The following is a 24,708-nucleotide window of genomic DNA, read 5'->3' on the forward strand; positions in this document are numbered from 1 at the left end:
AGTTGGGACACCCTGTATAACTATACAATGCACTTCCACCGCATTAGTGTGCTACGGGCAATTCGCTGCGCCTCTTGCGAGCTTTCCGGCAATACGTGTGCAATACGACGGCGAGCCGGTATTTTCGAAGCGCCGATTTCCCCGCTTTCTTACCACGAGGCTTCTATCGTCTGCGTTGGGAGGAGCACAGAGAGAGAGAGAGAGAGAGAGCCGTCACGCGATAAGCATTCTGCAAGTGGGCGTTCATCGGCGACTGCTGGCACACTCGACGGCGCACACCGACTCCCGACTAGGAAGCGCAATGGCGTCGGGTGACGTGCGGCTACGTTTGGCAGCAGTATTGCTCGTCGTGCTTTTCCTTGGAAATGAATGCGGCGGCGTCAGTGCAAAGGTGGGTTTCATGACTCGTATTCGCAAAAAAAAAAGAAAAAAAAATGTTCTTAAGCTACATTTGTTCGAAAGAGAGGATGCCAGCCGATCCTGATGCTGTACGTAATATTAACGAAGCTGGACAGCCAATGGCGAACAGAAGAAACGTGTGAGAGGCTTGGTGAATTTGGAATCAACGAATTCTGGTGTTTTTGCGTGTCAGAAGCGCGATTTGATTATGAGGCACGCCGTAGTGGGGGACTCCGGATTAAATTTTTGACAGCCAGGGGATCTTTAACGTGCCCCGGATGCAAGGGACACGGGCGTGTTATTTGATCCGGCTACCTCATGCTTAGCAGGGCCACACCTCGTAAATATACACAAATCAGTTGCTGTATGCTACTGACACCAAAATCAGTGCAAATATTGTGCGCCCGAAGGCGCGTATTCAATTATGTCGCTCTTTCTTCTTTTTCATTTTGTTATATAGTGAATTACTACCAGGAGCGGCAACGTTTATATGTAGTTTTGAGGATTGATACGCTGAAACCTAAATAGCGATTGCTTAGCAAGTGTGCTAGGCTAACATTGCCCATAGCAACATAATCGCCGCCGGGACCTTTACGAAAGGAACGTTCAGTAGCCTAGCGACGGGTGCAAGATATCGTGATTGGTTGTCAGCCTCTTCTAGCCTCATGTTCTATTTATGGGTGGGCCAAATGTTGAAGAGTAGAATCACGATAAGAATAGAAAAGAAGCTTCAGTGCATTTGACGGGCTCTCTTATGCTATAAACGGCCACTTAACCACTGAACATATTTGGCGCTGAACATATACGTATAAATTCAATAAAATCTACTGGGACTAAATAATTTGGCAGCAACATTCCACACCACAAAGAAAGCTTCAAAGTAAGCTAAGTGGAAGGAGTGATGGAGCAAGAAACAAAAATGATATGTGCATAGTTAGAGGCGGGACAGCGTTCTGTGCTCAGTTTTTTCCTTCTTTTTTAGGTATTTACTTCGAGGCCCCTTAAGGGCATTGCATAGGGGAGGAGACAAAAATAAATACTAATTGTGCAAAAGAAAAAAGTTATAATAAATCCGGTGAATTAGTGACGCATGCAAAAGCAATTTTTATTAAAAAAGTCAAAGTGCATTTGATTTCTTTCGTACACAAGGGTATACTCGTATCCTTACACACGGGAAAAAATGTTCAGACCTGTTCTCCGTACTCAATAAAAAGTGTAATTAGAAAGAATGGCTATTCGATTCAAGTGGGATCAATTTTTGAAGATTTCATGAAGGCCATTTTCAAACGTATCATGGTCGGTTTATTGGGCTATGTGTGTAGGAAGATGATTCCATTCGAAAATGACTGAGTGACGGAATGAAAACAGCAATATGTTGGTACATGCAAATGGCGGCTTGACCTTGCAGTTATGATCAGTTCGTAGAAATGTCCATTTGGCAGGCTTCATCAGAATGTTGCACAGTGGGGTGGGGTGTCAAGCAGCTAATGAAAGAACGTCATACCACTTACACATGGGCACTCCAAAGGCCTTTACACATGGGGACATCTAGCAATACGGCGTTCACGCGTGGTGACGCACAATGGGAATGTCCTTTTCGGTGAAGGTTCCTTATGTTAGGGGAGATATGCACGCTCCTTATAAGGGCATTAAGGGTTAACCTTGTGAACAACTCTTCAACAAGACAAAACTTTACTCGTACGATACACAATGGTGCCTATAATAATTTTCGTGCTAGCAAAAATGATTTTACACGTAAAATAGTGATGCAAGTTAACTAGGCACACCATTTTTCAACGTTTCTTCAGCTTCAGTGTAAAGACGCAGCACCAAGCGGTTTGCTGCGTTACTTACTGAAAACACATAAAGAAGACCGCGCCGTACCATGTGTCAGCGGCGAAGCTAACGAAAATTTTCAAAAGTGGTTGTTCAGCGTAAGAGAAAGAAGTTTACTTAGAAGGAAACTAGTTCGCCAGGTACGAGATATCTTCATTCTTCTCCGTAATGACATTGGCCCAAGGCCATTTTTGATTTTAGAGATGCCTGAAAGGGGCACATAGTTAGCTGTAATAAGCCACGCTGCCTTGTTTTGCAACTATTCTATAGTTTGTCGCACCCCCATAATTGAATTTTTTAAAATGTAGTTTGTGAATAAGGAGTATCTCGGTTGACTTAAAACAAAGAAAACGTGTGAGCGGTATTCTTGTTGAGGTTAAGAGGGATGGGTGAAGGTGCGCCGGTGAGGCAATGCTCAGATGAGGTAAATGCTGGTCTATTTGAATAATCGAATCGGCGCAAATGAATTGATTGATTCTTTAAGTTCAACGTCTTGCAGGAACATTGGCGTTATGAGAGACGCCGTTGTGAAAGCGTCTGCATAAATTTTGACTACCAGCGCTTTCTAAGTGCCACTAAAGAGAAATACGCCAGCGTTCTTGCATTTCAAGCCCATCGAACTGCGGTCGTCACGGGCGCAGGGACTCAAACCCGCGACCTGGTATAAACAGCAGTGGGGCGTCATACCAACTGAGCCGCTGTAGTGGGCTAGGGTGCAAAGTGAAGGAACACTCAGTTGAAAAGGTTGGAAGATACGATGGGAGTGAAAAAAAATTCTAATTGGTAGCTTGAATACAAATTACAATTAAACACCAATGTTAATCTTCACACTTATGTTGTGACATCCGCTCACGTGCGAGAAAGTTGTGGAAGTTTGAAGAACTTCAAAAATGTATGACGCACTGACAATCAGGGACGCACTTCCATAGAAGCATGATTCTACATCTTTTTCTTCCATATTTTGCTCAAGTGTTACGTCAGCATTTATTTGTACGCGCTTGTTCTTTAACCGTTTTGTGATGATCAGTCGTTGTATCTAAGCATCTCGGAAATGTTACAGGCACCGCGACAGTACTATGTATGATCACTCTTCCATGAACATTATGCAAGTCCTATATTATTCACAAAGACAAAACTAAATGAACAAATTACAGTGTGAGTACTCTTTTAATATTCCTGTTTAGTGTACCTCCTACAGGCGTCATTTCTTTCTTTGGAAGAGTGTGTTGTTTTAAGCTGCACCAGTCTACGCAGTGTGGCCGGTTCTATCTGTGATAGTTTCGCGATAGAAATAGACACTGATAACGGCTCTAGCTGCGCTGTTTGAGGAGGCGACATGCGCCCTTTTATCATTTGCAAATAGTTTATTCAAGAAGGCCCAGTGCGTGGGACAATGCAAGGGCCGACGCCCGAGCAACTGTCACAATCTGAGCGCGATGCCTCACATCAGAGAACCCTGATAAGGCGCTTGGTGGAACGGCGTCAACATCCCAACTATCCAGTTGAGTCGCGTTGGGGTGTTACTCGAAAGGGAGCATGTTGCCAAGCTGGTACGCTCAAGCGACGTGTAATGCTGGGCAGATTAGTCACGTTACGGCACGTGAAGACTAAAGTTATCGTATGCAGGGTGTTCACGCGATAGTCGCAAGCAACACTTGAGAGGCAGAATTGACAGAGCATTTTGTTCGCGTAAGGGTTCCTTTCTGTCGGCCGGCGGCCTTCACTAATCATGTGTCCGACGTCAGGATTGCCCGGCATCTTGTGTTACGAATAGTTATAGCGCGATAACTTTTCTGTAAACACGTAAAAAACGTACTTACGCTAGAAGTGATCGCAAGAGTGGATTCTAGCCAATCGGGATGATCGACATATCCTTAGCAAAAGGTGGTCGACCAATGGGAAACAGTGCTCACGAACAACAACCTCTGTGAATTTGCCCTCAGATTACCTCACGTCACACTTTGTCACACTTTCCTGACTTTAAGTAAAAAAAAAAAAAAAAAATGGAACCACTACGTTGATCAAACGCCACGGCTATTATAGCATCAAGACGTGTCGGCTCCTGAAGCCTCTATCACGTATTGTAATGTCTACGAAACGGTGAGCTTACGTTGGTTTTAGCATTCGATCTAAGTATATCGGCCAGTAATGGCAAAACGCGCTTACGCTAGAATTGTTTGTCAGAGCAAGTTCCAACCGATCGAAATTCTGAACCTATCTTTAGTGAACGTGGCCGGGCAACTGCAAAGAGCACTTACCAAGGAAATGCTTTGTGAATTCGGCCCCGTTAAATATATAGGCAAAATGTTGTCATCATTGATGACAACTTCGGGAGTGATGGCAATCAATGAATTAGATTGATTGGTTCACTTCGAAGGTCCGAAAATATTTTCCTTTGAGAGTGATCTGTCGTCTAAGCGGCCGAGACAAGCATCGCAGAGTATGTATATATCGTTCCTCGTTGAGAAAAGACAGTGGCAGAATGAGCCCTACAGTTTCATGCAAACCAGCAAGAATTTAATGCGATGTAGTTGGCATTACTATGAGGGAGGACTAATCGTTCGTCAGTACGACGCGCGACCGCAAGTAATACAATCAGGTCGTTCCCCATAGTAACAGTGTGCCCGAGCCAGAAAGTTCTGGCTCAAACAATTTATTTATTTATTAAATGCGAAGCATTTCTTTGCGAACACTTGCTACTTTGACAGTATCTATCTATCTATCTATCTATCTATCTATCTATCTATCTATCTATCTATCTATCTATCTATCTATCTATCTATCTATCTATCTATCTATCTATCTATCTATCTATCTATCTATCTATCTATCTATCTATCTATCTATCTATCTATCTAGCCGCCTACGTCTTTGTGCACTCATGCACGTTTCGCTAACTTGGTATGTACTAAAATGGGCAAACTATGACAAGAGTATATGAGGAACATAAATATTATATCATGACATGAATGTCATGTCATGCGTGCCATGTAGGTCATGAAACAGCTGCCTACACTTTGGTGCTCTCTTGATCGTTTTGTTAACTTGGTAGCTACCAAAATTGGCATAGTATGACAGGAGTGTATGACCAACATAAGTGATGGGTCATGATGTAAATGTCATGACACGCGTGTCATGTAGGTCATGACAATGACGCAGCGAAAAAGCTAAACACTCAAAAACTACTGAAATGGGTTCGGACGTGGGTACCAAGCGAAGGAAACACGAAAGGATGCTGGTAGAAGTCATAGTCATGAGCATGACTCAGCAAAAATGACAATGACTGAGGGAAAAAAAGGTTAACACTAAAAAAAAAACACTGAAATGGGTTCGGACGTGGGCACTAAGTGAAGGAAACACTAAATGATAATGGTAGAAATCAGAGTCATGAGCATGACTAAAAAAATGACAATGACTCAGCGAAAAAAGATTAACGCTCAAAAGCCAATGTAACCGGTTCTGACGTCGTTACTAAGTGAAGGAAACAATAAAGGTTGGTGGTAGAAGTCATAGTCATGACCATGACTGAGCAAAAATGACAATCACTCAGCGAAAGAAGAATAACACTCAAAAACCACTGAAAAAGGTTCGGACGTGGGTACTAAGTGAAGGAAACACTAAGGGATGGCGATAGCAGCATAGTTACATGACTCAGCTAAAACGACAATGACTCAACAAAGAAGTATTAACACTCAAAAGCCACGGAAATTGGTTCTGACGTGGGTACTAAGTGAAGGAAACATTAAACACTAAGGGATGATGGTAGAAGTCATAGTCATGGCCACGACTGAGCAAAAATGACAATGACTCAGCGGAAAATATTAGTACTCAAAATCACTGAAATGTGTTCTGACTTGAGCACAAAGTGAAGGAAACATTAAAAGATTGTGGTAGAATTCATAGTCATGACCATGACTCATCAAAAATGAGAATGACTCAGCGAAGAAAGATTAACACTCAAAGACCAGTGGAATGGGTTCGGATGCGGTACTAAGTGGAGGAAAAGGCAAAAGGTTGACGATCGAAGTCATATTCATGAGCATGACTAAGGCTTTCATCTTAAGGTCTCTTAGGCATAGCTTAAGGGACTCCTGAGGACTCATGACATGCATGTCATGTAGGTCATGAAACAGCCGCCGACGTCTTGATTCTCTCATGGCGGTTTCGTGAACTTGGTAGGCTCGCGCAAGGCTGTTTCGCATAACATCGATTCCCACAGGGCGTGGGATCTGCCGGATTATTTATTTATTTATTTATTTATTTATTTATTTATTTATTTATTTATTTATTTATTTATTACATAAACCCGGATTCGCTCCAAGCGCAATATAGTGAGGGGGGGGGGATATACGCATATGTACACATTTGTAGATGTAATCACAAAACACAGTGTCACACAAGCGAAACAAGGCTTTATAAGCAGGTAAACAAAAGCAATAGATTGCTAGTATCTAGGTATCATACCCGTATAAAACAAAATAAGTACAGAAGTACAGTACAGAAAACAAAAGTAAAAGCAGCGCTATAGAGCTTGAACACACACATAAACTGAGAATTCGATGCGATGCCCACAACGGTTTCACGAAGCTTGTTCCACTCAGGTGCCGTTCGCTGAAATAATGAATACTTAAGTAAATTAATTCTTTAAGTTGTCTCCCGAATTTCCAAAGGCATGGTCGCGGCGATTCCAAATGTAATGTGGTGCGATCATGTAGCTCGTTTTATCTATGCCAGGGTGCCTATGAAAAATGTTATGGATGAACTTCAGCCTAAGATAACGCCTACGATCGCTCAATGTCTGCAGTTGCAATCTAGTCTTCATAACGGTGACGCTACTTGTGCGGCGATAGTCACCGACAATGTACCCGGCTGCTCGATTTTCTGCACGCTCCAGCAACTATATATTATGTGCTGTTGATAAGAATCCCAGTACACTCGCGTACTCGAGAATAGGCGGAACGTATGATGTGTACAGCACCTTTTTCACGCCCTCAGGGCACGCGTCGAAAGCGCGAGCCAAAAAGGCAAGGGTTCTGTTGGCTTTATTTGCGGTTTTTCTTATGTGTTCATTCCATGCGAGGGTATCCGTACAGTATACCCGAAGGCACTTTGCCTCCTTTACATGTGGTAAGCTGACATTCTTGGTTACACAGAAGTTTGGTGAGTCTAGCTTTTCCCTCGAGAAATGAATGTTTAGTTGTGTTTAGAGCCACGCGTCAGGTACTACACCATTCAGAAGTTTTATGCAGATCATATTGAAGAATTTCGATGTCAGCTGCAGTGTTAATTGGGCGATAAGCAACGCAGTCATCTGCCTATAGCCGTATTTTCGAAGTAACTCGTTTTGATATGTCATTGATAAAGATTAAGAACATAAAAGCGCCTAACAGCGATCCCTGTGGTACGCCAGACGTGACAGGAACTGACGACGATTTCGAACCGTTGACAATGGTAAGCTGATTACGAGAAGAAAGGTAGCTTTCCAGCCATTTAAACAGATTTTCAGGAAGACCAAGGTGGGCTAGCTTGTATGATAAGCAACGATGACTGACTTTGTCTAACGCTTTTCTGAAGTCTAAGAATACGCAATCCACCACCAATCCTTTATCAATTGCAGACACACGTCGAAATGGAAATCAACCAGTAGTGTGTCACAGGAGAAGCCCTGGCGAAATCCATGCTGGTTCTGGAAAAAATACCTCTGCTCACTGAGATGTTTAGCTATATATGTTGCTATACAAAACACGCTGCAATACTTTTTATGCTTCGCATAACGGAGAAATTGGGCGGTATTGTTCAACATTATTTTCAGATATTTCTTTATGAACCGGTACAACGTTTTCAACTTTCCATTCGTCTATAACTTTTTCCATTTTCAGCGAAAGTGCGAACAGACGATGGAGAAAGCGACTCACGGCGCGTTCACAATCCTTCAAAACGCGGTTCGGTATCATATCTGGGCAGTTTGCTTTGCTGGGTTTTATGGCGCTCAGGAAAAGGAATATTCCTTCTTCAGTGAGCGAAATTACGTCCATCGGCTGCGTTACTTGGTTAACATCTGGCAAAATGGCACTATCTCCGGGCGAGTCTTCCCGAAACACTGATTTGAAGTAATTATTTAGCACGACACCTTTGCCTTCGTTATCCGTAATACTTCCATCCACCGTGAGAAGATACGGTACGTCTATACGTTGTTTACGATTATTCTGAATAAATTTCCAAATTGATTTGCTGTTACTTTTTATGGGAGCTTCCATACCCTCAAAAAAGTTTTTTTTGGCTTGGCTAACTTTGCTCTTGAAAGCACACTAAGTCCGGAAATGTTATCTAGGATGGCAACTGATTTGACAATACGAAAGCGAACGATTAAATGGCGTGTTTTATAATTAATGCTGCGAATTGAACGCGTCATCCATGGCTTATCCTTTGGTCTCTTATAGAGCTAAGTAGTTTAGATGGGACGTGTTGCTCAATCAAAGTTAGAACTTTAGATCTCAGGAGCAACCATGCATCGTTGACGTCATGACGACTGCTTTTTGCGTCAAACGTGGAGTAAAAAAGGTCTACCTTGTCCCGGATTGCGTCGTAATTGCCTTGATTGTAGGCGAAATTTTTACAGATACTTCATAGAGACGGATTTAATGGACATGTCGTGACATACCGCAGTAACATTGTAAGAGACACACAGGCGGAGCAATTGCCGGCCGTGATGGCCATGCTGAACCCGCTTGTTCCTATGAAGCACGTCAACGATCAGGTTACCTCAAATGAAAATACTGATCACACTTAACGCTGCTTGCTTGATAGTCGCAGTAGCTGGGCATATATAATAATAGATGACGGTGTCAATAAGATTCTCTCGTATTTTTATAAAAATTTACAGCGCAATAAAAGGAAAGACAAGAACGGAACAGATCAGGGACAAGGCTCTAGTGACAAGATCAACATTGGTAAGTCGAAACTGTTTATAATTTTGGCAAGTCGGTTACGCAGAATCTCGCTAAAGGGAGGTGTCACATAAAAGGAAAACTTGTCATCCACACGAACTTAGCACGAAGCTACAAAGGAAACCTAGACGAGAACGAAAGCTTTGCAGTTGAGGGGAAAATCCGGACCAGGATGAATTTTTCCTCAACCGGGAAGCTTTTGTTCTGAGAACGACGCATGGGCTTCCTTTGTAGTTTCGTGCCACATTCGGGTGGATGACAGCTTCCCCTTAATGTTTAGATTGTTGTTTCGAGTTCTGTATTTAACGGACACCCCACAGAACAATGCGGGATTACGTTATGTTGATAAAGTGCCCTTTAAGAACTCAACTTTCCTTGATTTCGCAGTATATAAGCTGAATGTCAGGAGAGAACATGACGTTCAAAGCTTCATTTTTTAATTTTGCGCCGGAGACTCGGTGCCGCAGCATCAGCGTGATGTTACGAATTTGCAACCATTTTTTTTTTATGTATCGGATGCTCTGGCTCAGTGAAAGTTATTGAAACTTGCTAAGTGTCTGCCCCTCTTGTAAAACGATATTCCAGCAATAATTACAATCGACGGAAAGTGTATATTGTTTCTTGCTGTTCCATATAACAAAATAGTAGGCAGCTATATGAAGTAAGGATAGTAGTTTTATCAGCCATATGAGCTCGTAAACGTTCGCTTACGAACTAAATTAACAAGCATGATGTCGCTCTCACACAGGCAAACAAACACATCTCACCCGATTGGCGCGGGAACTCGCGGTCAAAACACTAGCGTGAGGAAGAGTGGCAACGGCAGCGAGCGAGTTGACCTTTGTGCTGCATTTCGTTTCAACGCCAACTGAGTTGCGAGAACACAGCTGACACGCAGCTGTCAGTCCTCGGGCGCATAGACTCTGTACTCACCGCAGGTCGCTTTCAAGATAGGGCCCACGCGGCCGCGTTCAGTCGTGTTATTGGGGGCGATTTCCACCACTGGAAAAGCTAGCGCTGCCGTCGGCGTGACGTGGTATGAGGGATAACTTGGACACAGCGGCCACGTCGGCTGCTTCGGAGGCTTCGGACCCGCCGAAGCAAGTGAAGTCCCACCATTGCGGCAGTTATGAATAAGTGGGAAAGTTATCCCCTTTCGGGTGTCTGCTTGACAACACTTAAAATCACTATAACAGGTAGCGGCTGCCTTTGAAGGAGTCCAACATGGTAGGCTAATGCTCGGTGCCGCCGTGCCAGACGTACCCGCAGGACCAAAAGCTGCGTGAAGCTTCGGTCGCTAAACTTAGAGCCATCGGTTACGACTCGGGCGTGCAGCAAGCACTTCAACGAGGAAGATTTCTGCTACGGCGTCCGGGCTGCGATGTTCAGTGAGTAGCAGAAAGCGCGTGCTGAGGCGCTCGCGCGCGCGCTGCCCCGCTAATGTCATGAAGCTGTCATCTGTGAACTCATTGACGCAAGATACTGGGAAATTCACTGGGATGGAAATGGAACGATAAGAAGCATATTAAGAAAAGGCGTACGGCGTAAGCTTCATGTTTGTGCTGGCACCAACCAATAAATGTACTGGATTAAGAAAAAGAAGCTGTGGGAAATTGCTCGCTGAGAAGACCGATAAACATGCAGCGCGATGCAACTTGGGAATTGATGATATTGAAACGTCGAAGAATTTAGAAGAAAAGAAAAGAGCAAATATCGCGACGGCACATCACATGTCGCCGTCAGTTTCGAAGTCCCTAGTTATAACGAAATTATTTTTTAGCAGTTCTGATAGCATCCACGCAACAATAGTTGGTAGTGTAGTGTCAAATGTTCATATTCTGCGGCCTAAAGCTCACGGCATGGTGTAAAAACGCACGAGCAGCAATAGTGAAACATTGTGCACGGACATGCATGCAGAAGCACAGTCGGTCGCTGCGAAACCGCGTGATCGCTGCACTGAAGCTTCATTTTGTTATGCCCCATTTGGTTATACAGACAGCCCGCTATAAGTGCATATTTCACATAGTCTGCTCTCAGCGACTGCCTATCTTTCAGGCAAGAAAACCGGTCCGGGGCACTCCATCGCGGCGATCGCGTGCAGTGGGAGTTCACTGCACGTATTCGGTAAAGAGATGACGTCTGTAAACCATTCTGTGATTTCAGTTTGCCCAAGAATATTATTTTGACCGTAAAAACCGTCTGTCATTTCGAGAGTACTTAGGAACGTCCAGGAGGGCTCCCGCGTGGTGTTTTTGTTGGGCGCCGACAGCCAAACCTATGAGAAGCGCACTGTGTTCTCCTTCATACTGCGCAAGCGAGGCGCTCCCGACAGATGGCGACTCCGTAAGTCCTCGCCGCCAATACACAACCACCGCAGGAATATAACGCCCCTCCTCCCCTCCCCCCGTTGCCTGGCGGGTGGTGGAAGACAGCGCGCTTGCTCCTCGCCTTCCCCCCTTGCGCGCGCAAGATCAAGCCACTATATTCGGCTCATCCTTACAGACTTTCACTCGCACCTACAGCATACAGCGTCTGGCCAGGGTGTTATTGCATTTGGACTTTATACTGAACATCACGGCGACGGTGACGGCGAAAATGCGCCTTGACTATTCATATAATTGCTATCTCAATAATACGCCCCCCACATACCGCAAGCGCATGCGCCTTGACTATTCATATAATTGCTATCTCAATAATACGCCCCCCACATACCGCAAGCGCATAAAAATACCAAGCACACTAGCATATATAATGTAAATAAGACAAAAAATAACCTAACCATGAGAAGTGACCCATATGCAGCTGCGCTAAGAAAATGCTGCGCAAAGATCACTGCATGCGCAATAAAAAACGTTAGACTTTCCGCGCAACACATGACTGCCATGTTTAGGTATAGTCAAGACATGTATCACTTACATTATACAATGAGTTCATAGCAATCTACGAGTTAGTTTGACGTATATTGTTTTGTTTACAAGGAAATATCGCGGGCTTGTTAATGCACAACTCTGTTTAGCGGGCCATGATATATTCGTACTGTAGATGACATACGCAAAAGGAGAGCTATTATATATATATATATATATATATATATATATAGGGTGTTTCTTGAAAGTTGAACACGCTGGAACCGACGACGTAGGTGATGCAGAAAATAGACGACAAAGTTTTATATACATATATACACCTGTCTGTGTCCATAATGTGAACACATTCGCAAGTCTGTTTCCTGGTATTTGCACGGCTGTGCTCGCTTTTTGTTTTTCTTTTTTTCCTTACACTATCGCTCAGCAGTTAGATCTCAGTGGTGAGACATCTAGCTCACGACCAATTTGTTCCAACTAGGAAAAGATAGAGTGGTATACACGAAACACCAGGAGAGAACAAATGTGCCAAAATATTGCGCGAGATGACCAGTATGACCTCATTGTAGTTGACATTTATTTCCGGTATAAACTAACGAAATACCTCTGCATTTCCTTGCTTGAACAAATAACACTATTAAATGACTAGAAATATACATTTAGCACGTATACGAGACACCACTCACACGTGTCACAGTGAGAACTCAAAGACCTTACTCACTATGACGATTCCTTGCCATGTACAACTATACCAATTAGTGTCCACAACTTCTTAGGGTTGCACCTTGTACACAGCTTCCAATTTGATGGAAGTGTTGACCTGCATTTCAAGGAGCTTTTCGGCATCATGTGAAATGATGCACATTGTTGTATCTTGTTGATTTTTAAGCAGAATTCACCATGAATATATGAGTTATGCAATTCCACTTCTGAAACAGACTAGTAGAGTCGTTCGATTTTTCTGTATTCTGCATTTGTATCTCATTCTTTAATTTTCTGTACTAATCCAAAACGGGATTGGCAATATGTTATAATAAAATAAAGAAACAAATTTATTGCATCGTTTGAGTAAGCTGTGTATACAGGGTGTCCCAGCTATAACGCAGCACGATGTAAAAAAAGAGGAACGGCGTTACGCTAAGCAAACCTAGTGCGTATTGTTTCCAGTACAGTGGAGTAGCCGTCAGTAGTTTTTTCGTTACTGAGATTTAATTAGCTAATTGTAATTAATTATCTAACTCCAGAAGTACTGTCCTAATTGTCAAAGTGTGAATGAGAAAATTGTAGAGCAGCATGAAAAACTCCGAATACAGATTTCTATTGCTCAGTACGTGCTACATCAAAAGTACTTTTCCGAGCGTGAAAGAAGCCCGCGAATACCGGCAAAGTGCCTCCAGCGGCCAGTCGTGCGGCAATTCTGCCTGTATTCGCGGGATTCTTTCACACTCGGAAACACACATTTATGTAGCACGTACTGAGCAACAAAAAGCTGTATCGGCAGTTTTTCATGTTGCTCTACTATTTTCTCATTAACACTTTGATAATTAGGACAGTACTTCTCGAGTTAGATAATTAATTACAATTAGCTAATTAATTCTCAGCAACGAAAGAATTACTGGCGGCTACTCCACTGTACTGGAAACAATACGCACTAGGTTTGCTTCGCGTAACGCCGCTCCTCTTTTTTTACATCGCGCTGCGTGATAGCTGGGACATCCTGTATAAAGGAAATATATACCTGTATAAGACTGCAGGCCGAAAGTACTGCGGACACAAATGAACATGAATGATGCTAAGGGGATCTTGACATCATAGAGCCGAGCACCCAGCCAAGAGCTCAGTTAACTAAGCAGGCAGAATAAGGCGACAATGCATAAAAATCAGGAGCTTTTCCTGTTGTCGAGAATCATGATTCGGTAAATCTTAGAAGCAGCAGCCAATCGCGATTTCTTCCTAATTGTCAAAAACCTTTTCGAATTGGTCACCGCGTTATCTGAAGCTATATCTCATGCCTAACAAACAGCAGCGTTCTCGTGTCAGACGGCTGTCTTCCCTCGTTAAACTGAACACTGTCACAAGCGAATGAAGTTACTGATACTGTGACATTGTGGTAAAACTTGAACTATTTTCTTTTTTTCAGAACCACCCACTGACTTGAAGATCGACGTGCTCTGTAACAACACGGTTCATGCCACGTGGAAATATGAGTCGCCACAATATATTTCGGGCTTCCTCGTAACTCTCTGCAACACGGAGGAACATGTGTGCTCCGACGAAACGCTAACTTCGGATGTCCGACAGTTTTGGTCCCCGTTGGCCGCACACAACAGTGGCTATAAGCTTTCTGTTTTCACAACGTTGTCGACGGACCGCAGTGAACCTGCACAAGCAAGCTTCAACTCTTACCCGGATCGTGAGTACCGAAGACAGCCTCACAAAAATTCACGGGTACACCTCCACACTGTAATGCGAAACCATTGCAGCGTGTTTTCATTTGATGATGAGCTAATAATATTGGCAAAAACTTCTTATCTACACATGGACATGCATTACGATATCTACTGACGCTGCTTGCAACATCTTAATATATATATATATATATATATATATATATATATATATATTTGTTTATTTATTTCTCCATTTATAAGGCAGAACCACGTCCGGAACACGAAGGAGTAGATAAAAAATTAATAAGAAAAATTAAACAGCACATCGCAGAACATGGTGAATATTAATTAGGAGAAATAACCTGTGAAAAAAAACCAATTCAATCATCAAATCTTGAACACAATAAAACAATATCTTCAAACAGCCATCACCACCACCCACAGCCGGCACGCCCGGATGTTCTTGCGTACGCGAACTGGCTCGGTTCAGGTAGTGCGCGAGAATCAGAGGCGAAAGTCGGATGACGGAGCGCGAAGGACCGCGATGCAGCGACCACGCCGACAACGCGAACATCAGCATATAGTCAGCGGCTCAAGTTCGTAGGCACCGCTAGTCCTACGGCGTAGTAGGCCAGATAGATAGATAGATAGATAGATAGATAGATAGATAGATAGATAGATAGATAGATAGATAGATTCAAAGTGCTTAAAGTTCACAATGAATGCTTCGCACAAATACAACTCAAATATAGGCTGCATTAGAAGTCAGTGCTCTTTGTGACAAAGTTTTGTAGTTACGAATATATGCACAAAAAGAAAAGTCTTGTTATCGTCCTCATTACAGTTCTTTTTTACACCAAAAGTCTTCAGACCATACACTATGTAGTGATGCTGCCTGCCTTCTCCTGGAACCTTATGACGTACTGATTTTGTTTAATTATGATGCATCACCCATTTACGTATGTGTACCAAAATGGCGATTACGCACTATAGTGTTATATAGTCCACAAGTGGCAAAGCACAACGACCACTGTTCTACGTTCAAAGCGCTTGACTAAACAAGTGCATTGTTTTGTAATTCTTTGTGTCTGGTTCTAGTTGCAACCCTTGGGAGGAGATATATCTTGCATCGCTATCCTTACCAGATCTTTTGATCGTATTGCTTCCGAGATCAGCCCACCAACATTTTCGTGTCGACAACACAAACGAAGTATGGTGACTCTCCTCTAGAATGCTATTGGATTAAAATTGGTGATGCGAGAAGCGGGTAGTAGCGATGAAGTAATTTTTTTGATATGGCAGGCGTCGTCCGAAAGACAATTAAATAGTGAGAAAGAGCAATATACGAGACGAGGATGCAATCGTCGCCGGGAGTGCGCAATAAACGTGGCCTCCGCATTACGACGAGAGAAGTAAAATTCTAAATGGAGAACGACACCCTGTCTTGTATACACGTATATATAACAGTGAGCTCCCTTCCCATTTTCACAAATTCTAAAATAGTGCTCATTTCGGGAATGAATTCTACTATATATGACATTGATTGCCACTTCATGTCGTTAAGCATAGCTCTAAATATACAATTTTTATTTTGACATCCTTTCTGCATTTCTGCACATTGCGTATGAACTGTTGCGCCTCTCATGCATAAAGTAATCACATTTTCGCAGTAAGTTACGCGGAATCAGAATCGCCGTCATGCTCGCTAGTTTCTTCAACATCAAAATCTATAGAAAAAGGGCTTTCTGAGAAGGACTTGTCACTCCTACCATGAAACCCGTGCTAGGTTCTAGGTTTTTAAGCTAGAATATTGTAGCGTACAATGCTGTCGCTACTTGTTCCGCGCCGGAGAGATGAGGCGAGCACACAGGAGATCCGTAGACATTTTTCTGATTTTGTTTATTTGGCCTTTAGTTACCCGAATTACACCCTTAGACACTTTCACATTAGATACCTATGACATCTGAGCAGCCCTCGCAGCGACTTCCTCTCTTAGTGTCGCCGGCGCGAACTCCCGTGGGCACCTCGCAAAGTGTCCCAACACCCCGCCAGAGAGCAAACAAAACACAAATCAGAAGTGGTCGTTGATCGAAACCAATCAGGCCACGCAGATTCAAATACACATATCCAATCGTGGGCGGGCTTCGACGAGTATAAAATAGGTGACAGCCGTCTGCTTAAAGAATTATTACCCATAGAACAGTAACCACACACAGAAAACTAAAGAGACAGCCATTGGGCTTTTCAGAAACTAGAGCGAAGAGCTATCGGCGTCTAGAAAGAGAAAGTGCACAAAATAGTCGGGAAGCGTTCACCAAACGGTTTGGGAGATTAGAAGACGGGGCTTCTGTCGCTAGTACAAAGGCGGCCGACAACCCTTAGGTAAAGCGGATGGTGCCCCGCCTGAGATTCCCCAACTGTCCTCCCCACTCGGGAGCGAAAAGACACTTCGAGAGATAGAAAACGACAGTAAAGACGAACAGCTACGGGGCAATATTAACCATAACTTCGGTCTAATTCTAAATATGCTATCCAGTAAATACCAGCGGGAGGTAGTGTTGATTAGGACGTCCTTTGTACGGTTGGCCAGGCAAATAAGTCTCCTAATCCCTTTTTAAAAGTCTGTTTTTTTTAAGCATGTAAGCTTTCTTCGTCCTCACACCTTGCAAGTTAAAGTTTTGATGCAGGTGGCGCGTGACAGTGTACTTACTGCTGCTGAATGGTGCTTATTGCTGTTGTTGCTTATTGTTCCTTCTTACTACGGTGTAGTGGGACGCGAAGCAATATGAAGTAAGAACATGACAAGAGTGCTGTGCTTGGAATGTGACCGTCGAGAGCCTTCATTTGCAACCGCCCAGGAACGTTTATATTTTGCGATCATTTACATTTTGTGTACGCAAACTTTAGGAAAGGATGTCATGATTTCTTTTTTCTCGATAATCGTTTTTTACGAACATTATGAGTACTAATTTCATGCCCGATAAGAGGAGCAGGCGCTGCCACATATAGGCTCCAAACTATCATTTTGTGCAGATAATTGTTATAGTAAGACTATAACAATGACAGCAAATGTACATCTTAATATACGCCCCTCCTCTCTGCGGTGGTGGCAAGTATGCGGGCACTATTTCCTATTGAACGTAGGATTGAAAAGCAGGTGCATCACGGTATTTCGATAGGAGTCTCTCGTGCATTTTGGACTCGTACACTAAGAATTCTCGTGCACTAAGAATAAAAAAAAAAGATTTTGGGCAACACTGTTTAATACACCCCAAGTATGTGTGCCCGCACGTATGTACGAGTTGAGTTTATTCACCGCTCCATTTGGATAGACCCATTTTCTGTTACTAGAATAGTCAGTTTTTCGCCCCTGCTTATCTTCGCTGCAGAGTTCAGCAAAACAGTGTTACCACACTGATGTCCTTTCTTGTTGATCCAGTGGTATACGCTGTGACTGCTTTAACGGTGACTTTATTTTTGCGTTGGAGACATTGCAGTTTACACTTCTTGCATTTAGGATTCACTCTGAGTGGGCGGCTACATTTATTTTCGTTTTTCAGTCGCCAAAGTGGAAGACCTCACTGTCACGGCCACTAGCCCTACAGAGCTAAGGGTGCAATGGCGGAGCGAGTGGCAACACGACATCAAGCTCAGCGCCTGCTCCGAGACGGCACGATGCGTGAACGTCACGGCTCCGGCACAGAATCGAACGCAGACGCTCAAGGGCCTCGAACCGAGCACTGCTTACGACGTGAACGCTCAAACAGCGATCACTATGAACAACCGAACGTGCGAGGGTCCTGCTGCGAAGAAGAGTGCCTCGACACTGCAGTTGGGTGAGGGATGCTCCACCATCAGACTTATGGTACAGTCAACCGCAAGATATTATGGACCGCCAAACCTGAGAAAAAGCTGAATACATCCACAGCCTTACAAATCAGCCTGGTATTTGCATTTCGGGACTCGACTAGAATGTGCTAACAACATTGTCGTATACAGTTTTACTGGCTACTGCTACAGGCTGCTCGGGAATTGAACGTTTTCTGAGATCCCGTGGTCCATAAACTTTTGTGGCTGACTGTACTTTAGGCTTGTTGTTTTAGACCGCTCTATATACAGCGCTCCTGCCACGCGCATCACATTCGGTTGGTAGTAATCGAGCACTCGGAACACATTCGGCTTGTTTGTTCAGAGCGCCTCACCCCTACTCGGAGAGTGCGGAGGAGCTCTCCCCGTTCAAAGCGGGAGCGCGGCTGAGATCAGGTGAAGGTTCGGTCACGTGGCAGCTACAGCGTTAGCTGTTGCAATGCAGGGTATACGCTGTTGGTTTGTCATGTTCATTAATAATAGAAGAGCAATCACGTTAACGTGATTCCCCTCCCAGCTCCGATTGCGAGTAGCTCCACGTTCCGCTCGGACACGCCTTCTCTGGTTTCGATCCAGAGCAGGCTCCGAATCACTGCAATCCGAGCAATGCATGGAAGAATCCGGCCAAATGTACCCTTAGAATGACATGAGTCTAAGCAAGTTGGGTAAGAATCCGTTGTTTAAAACGTTAGAGTTGAAAGTATGAGAAAACCAAATAAAAAGCGTTTCTGTTGTCCTCTTTGCTCCACTTGCGATCATGCTTAGGTGAATTTTCAGTACCGCTTAAAGAGATGTGAGTATTGCACAATTGCTCATTTCTTCTGACATTGCAATTACATCCAAGTTCGTTTATATCGAACTTTCAAAAAACGCACCCCCGAGTTCGACATAAAGTGCAATTCGATGGAAAGTTTTATTTGTGCATTTGACAAAGAAATGCAATCCTGACTTTCGCCGGCTTTTTGTTCACAAAAGGATTTCTTTTTACCGGGGGAAGTGTTCATTGGTAATGATTTCCGACTACATTGCCTCGTCAATAGCCGTCGGAGTGACTCTTGCGCGCTTCGGGTTGGCAGGTAGATCATGGTTTTATTTATCTCTGCATACTTTCCAACCCTTGCGGGGTTTTTGCAGGAAGGACATCTGGAACTTGAGCATGGTGTAACAGAATCAAATAAAGTCATACAGTACAATCTACGCAGAATATTAGAAGTGTGTCACAAATTAGTTAAAATTGTAGTACTAATCTAACCAAGACATGCTAGCAAGGCATTATACAGAGTGTTTCTGGGAAGACTAAGTTCATTTGGAGATATGTCGTTAGTGGTGGCGACCATAAGGTGACGGCTGATACATGTTAATTAGTCGCGGTGCATCTAATCCTTAAGTTTAGCACACAGAAATCGGGAATTATTATCTTTAACGAATAGGTCAGTAATGATGTATCAATTCAACAGGAAGTAACACCCATAGTCAAGCAAAATAAATACGTGGGTGTGTACATAAATGAAGCAAACACCTACTCAAGACTCCATCAAGATAATCTAAAAATAAAATTGATGCGGAATGCAGCAATAATGAAGCATGCAACACTTCGGGGCTACAGTAAATATGAGCTGGCGCGAAAAAGTTGGTAAAGTGTATTTGTGCCAGCGCTAACGTTCGCAACTGCAATTGTCTGCTTTAAATCAGAAATCTTGTCAGAGTTGGAAGTTAACGAAAGGTCGGCGAGCTGATTGGTACTGGGGTCCCACGATAATACCACAAATGAGGCAATGCAGGGCGAGATGGGTTGGAGCTTCTTTGCAGTCAGAAAAGCGCTGACGAAAATTAGCTTTGTGGAAAGGTGACGGATCGTGATGAATATAAATGGCCGCCTGAAGTGGACCGGAAGGAAGGAAAATAAGAGGCGAAAGGCAGAGAGGTAAACCAGGTTAAGTGTCCGGTTGGCTACTCTGCACAGGGGGATGGGGTAAGGGATGAAAAGATTAGAAAACAAGAGAAGATTGAAAAGAAGAAAAAAAAAAAAAAAAACACATCAGTCCGCACAATTTATAATTCTTCACGAAGTCCTGTTTCTTTTAAAAAGCGTACTAGCGCTTTTAAAGCAGTTCGTTCCGATGTCGGCTGGGACCAAGGACCAAGAATTCTGGCTTCCGCAAGGGGACGGCTGTATATCTTGTCGAGCGTGGTTCTGAGGACTTTCCTTTGAGCACTAAAACGACGACAATCACACAGAACGCGTGCTATCGTCTCTTTGCACCCGCAAGTTTCACAATATGGACTTGTGGCCATTCCGATAATGTAGGAGTACGCGTTGGTAAAAGCTACTCCAAGTCTTAGGCGACAAATGAGACTTACCTCCCGTCGTGGTAAGCCATGTGGAAGGCGGAGCTTCAGATTAGGATCCAGGGAACAGAGGCGCTGATTTTTAAAGTCCATTGAATTCCAGTGGGCTAACGTAAGCTCGCGAGCAAGCGCACGGAACTTTCGTGCTGCGTCTGTTTTGGACATAGGGATAGCGGCGCAATCGGCACTGCTATGTGAAGATCAAGCGGCTGCGTCCGCTTGCTCGTTTCCAAACATACCACAGTGACTTGGAAGCCATTGAAAGACGATGCCATGTCCTTTGTCAACTGCCTGATGGTAAATTTCGCGTGTGTCCGCGACAAGTCGTTCGTCGGCACACGCGAACGACTTGTCGCGTGTGTTTGCTCTCAGAGTTGACAGCGTTTGCTCTCAGCGTAGTGCTGAGAGCAAACTCTGGAGCGCGGCCTTGGAATCGCAGAAGATAGACAATTTCTGGGGCGGTTCCTGTCCGATATATTTCATTGCTGCACACACAGCTGTAAGTTCGACAGCCGTCGTCGATGTCAAGTGCGATGTCCGGAATTTTATTACTGTAGATTTTGCTGGGACAAATACTGCAGCTGCTGAACTGGAGTGCATGACCGACCCATCTGTGTAAACATGTAAGCGGTCACTGTGGACCTCATGTAGTAGCAATAATGCTGCCTGCTTCAATGCTGCTGACGGCATTTGTGCCTTCTTCTTTACGCCTGGAATGGTGAGGCATATTCGAGGTGAATGCAGAGACCACAGTGGCAACGAAGGCCATGCTGCAGGGACTTAATTCGATGGTAGCGATGCTCCGTCTACAAATGCTCCGATGCTCCGTGAAGTGGACAAATATATCTTGCGTTAGCTGATTCTAACTTGCGCCTGCAAATTCCTAACTTCATCACTGAAGGATCATCACTGAAGGTAATTGGAGATCGCAGGGAGAGGCCTTCGTCCTGCAGTGGACATAAATATAGGCTGATGAGGATATGTCTTAAAAGCGTGAACACAGAATGCAGGAAGAGGTCAAGAAAATTGGCAACCAAGTACAGGGTAAATGAAAGTGTAAATAGGCAACCAGGAGTCATAAAAAAGAAAGTGATGGAAACAGAGAAGGCAAGTTGAATGAAAACGATGCAAACAAAAGTGACCGTGGAGATTGACAAGAATGAGGAGAAATAGTTAGAAAGGAAAATCTGCACGAGAATGCAATGGGCAGTGCCTTGCTTTTTGAGGTCCCAGCTGGCTTCCTGGGGACGAAAACATATAAGAACAAATATGCGCCACAGCAGGAGGCCTGGGTGCGTTGCAAAAGAAGCCCCGAAACGACTCCACACGTAGTAATCAAATGCCAAGATATTCGCCCAGCTAGACACGTAGAGAATGTCCACCTTCCAGAAGCGTTGGCACTCAAAAAATCTGGATAGATTAACTGCTCAGCAGTCGAGATAATCAAGAGACGTTTACAGTATGGGTGGAAATAAAGCAGGGAAGAGACTCATAGAATTGCGGTCATTGCAAGCGTAGGTAAGGGTACAATATACAATGTAGAGGTTTTCAATAGGAAAGTTATGATCGATATGGAATAGGCAAAAAGGCTAAATGGCAATAAATGTAGTAAAACTGATTAAATAAAGCAGGCTAGGTCACTATGTTATGTCACTATTTCAAAGGGGATGTCAATAAATGTTATCATCATCTTTCTCGAATCGAGGTGGAAGTGTTGAGTTGTGGAACGTTCTAGAATTCAGAGATAAGAGTGTAGTTTATGAGGGTGGTCGTAGTGGAGAGCTGCTGGTCAATTTCGACAGCTTGGGCATCTCTAGCATGCGTCCATAAAGCAGTTTATTCAGCACATGCATGGACAACTGCCTGTATACATTCTTTCTTAACTAAATCAGACATGAATTGAAACCGTCTTCCAAGTCATAGCCATTCTTCGTGTTCATCCTGTGCGTTTTAAGTCTGCCACTGAATCGATAACGTCATCTGTTTGCAGTATGTGTAGAAGTGTCTTTGCCATGTTTCTATGAAAGTCTTGATGAGTTTATCAAGTTGTGTGCCGTTTTACTGACCATCTTTCGTACTTACTCTTTTGATATCGCCACGTTTTGAACATATTACATTCCGTATTTGTCGATTTTTATATTGGATAATTTTTGGCTTGTTCTTTTTTTTTCTTAACCCATGCATCTGCCGATTTTTATTATTTGACCCACCGTGGTCGCTTAGTGGCTATGGTGTGGCGCTGTTAAGCACGAGTTCGCGTCATCAAATCCCGGCGACGGCGGCTGCATTTCGATGACGGCGAAATGAGAAAACACCCGTGTACTTAGATTTATGTGCACGTTAAAGAGCCCCAGGTGGCGAAAATTTATACTGAGTCCCCCACTACGGCGCCTCTTATAATCACACCGGGGGTTTGGCACCTAAACCCCTTAATTTTTTAATCCTTGTTTTTTTTGTTGCAGTTTTTGTAAATGATTACAGTGCTTGGCGAAGTAGAACTTTGTTTCTGCTAATTTATATACTCGCCTACCCCTCATGTAATACCCCTCCAACATTGGTATTTGAAGTATTGTAAGTAACTAAAATAATAACAATCCGATGCACGGTACACGAGCAGTTTGTTTTTGGGTTACTCCGCCGCCGGAAGGCGGGCGCCTACCTATCAACGACCTCGTAACCAGCAGCGTGTTGCCAGAAAACCCCGAAAACCTTTCCTCCAGTATATGCGACGTAAGGTTTGTTCCTCGCGTCGGGAACCTGATATTTCCGCAGCGTGTCGTTGAAACGAATCTATCTTCTCTTTTCAGCACCTCCATCGGATCTCAAAGTCGAAGTGCTCTGCGAAAACAAAGCGCATGTCACGTGGGCGTACGACCATCCGGAATGGATCACCGGCTTCGTTGCCAGGCTTTGTGACGCGACTGGTCTAAAATGCAAGAACGAAACGATTCTCAAGTCCTCTTTGGGTTGCTCTTTCACACTGCCAGAGTACAACGTGACATACAAAGTCAGCGTCTGGTCCTATTATCAAAGTCCTGCGACCAAGCATGAAGACTACAGTGCACCAGCTGAGACGAGCCTGACGTCTTACCCCAAATGTGAGTACTTAGAACGCGTAAGAATGCAAATTTTGTGAATTTTTATTTCGATAGCAATTATAGGAACGCTTGAGGGGCACCTGCACCATCACTGTTGGCGCCACTGTTTGCGCCGCTGTTGGAGTCGGCGCTGTAGTGCGACCCATATCGACGGAGGATGTGTGGCAGGCGCACGGAGGGTAGCGCTTTCAGAGACGAAGAGTGCGTTTGGCTACAAAAATGACGAAGCGCGGTGGACGCAACGTCCACAATACGCTGTGTCATGGTCTACATTGCATTGTCCCCAGGTAGTTTTTGTACAGATGCTATTAGAGCCGTTACAAGTATTAATCCGTGATGTGTTCTTTTTCAAAGTTGACCTATATACTGCTATAGTAAGCAATTAAATTCGATGATATGTTACCTAATAACGCCAAGCTTCTGCCTATTTGATACCTAAAAGGTTTGTTAGATGACCGCCTCGAGAACCTCCAAATAAATGCAGTAACAGCCACAGATGCTTCGGCCAGAGAAGAGAAGGCAGGAGTGGGCATTTTTTCGCCATCATTAAATAGGTATTTCTCTCTTCGACTGCACGACTTTACACCAATATTTCAGGCAGAGTTATTCTCTACGAAAAGTTCCCCCATCTGCTTGTTCAGTAGTAATCGTAAGCGACTTCTTAACCGTTTGTTCTGCTCTATCAGTGCAGAATTCACCCACCGTTCTCCGAAAATTTTGTTCATCTATATCCCCCTACATTTACGCCCGATCCATGGGATATGGCTGCCCAGGCACATGGGACTCACTTTAAGCGAGTCAGCAGACGCACTAGTAGCGGCATCTCTCAAAGGCCCGGTACTGAGGATTATAAGACCTTAGGAATACGTCACTTCTGCATGATTAAAAAAAAAAAGTCTATCCAAGAACATGCCAAATCATGTGTATTAAATAACACCGATTTTCAGCACCTTAGATT

The 24,708-nt window shown here is 43.8% G+C and overlaps 1 protein-coding gene across 1 annotated transcript in view; it reads left to right on the forward strand.

The window, feature by feature from the left end:
- The first annotated feature begins 221 nt into the window (after positions 1-221).
- Positions 222-24,708, forward strand: part of LOC119464246 (uncharacterized) — a 124,295-nt gene continuing 99,808 nt past the window's right edge. The window contains exons 1-5 of the mRNA XM_049655424.1: positions 222-391; positions 9,119-9,185; positions 14,187-14,459; positions 17,997-18,272; positions 23,460-23,750. Of these exons, the coding sequence (XP_049511381.1) occupies positions 302-391; positions 9,119-9,185; positions 14,187-14,459; positions 17,997-18,272; positions 23,460-23,750 (997 nt within the window). The 5' untranslated portion in view covers positions 222-301. The remainder of the gene's footprint in view (positions 392-9,118; positions 9,186-14,186; positions 14,460-17,996; positions 18,273-23,459; positions 23,751-24,708) is intronic.

Source organism: Dermacentor silvarum, chromosome 9 (genome assembly GCF_013339745.2).
Source record: "Dermacentor silvarum isolate Dsil-2018 chromosome 9, BIME_Dsil_1.4, whole genome shotgun sequence".
Lineage (NCBI taxonomy): Eukaryota > Metazoa > Arthropoda > Arachnida > Ixodida > Ixodidae > Dermacentor > Dermacentor silvarum.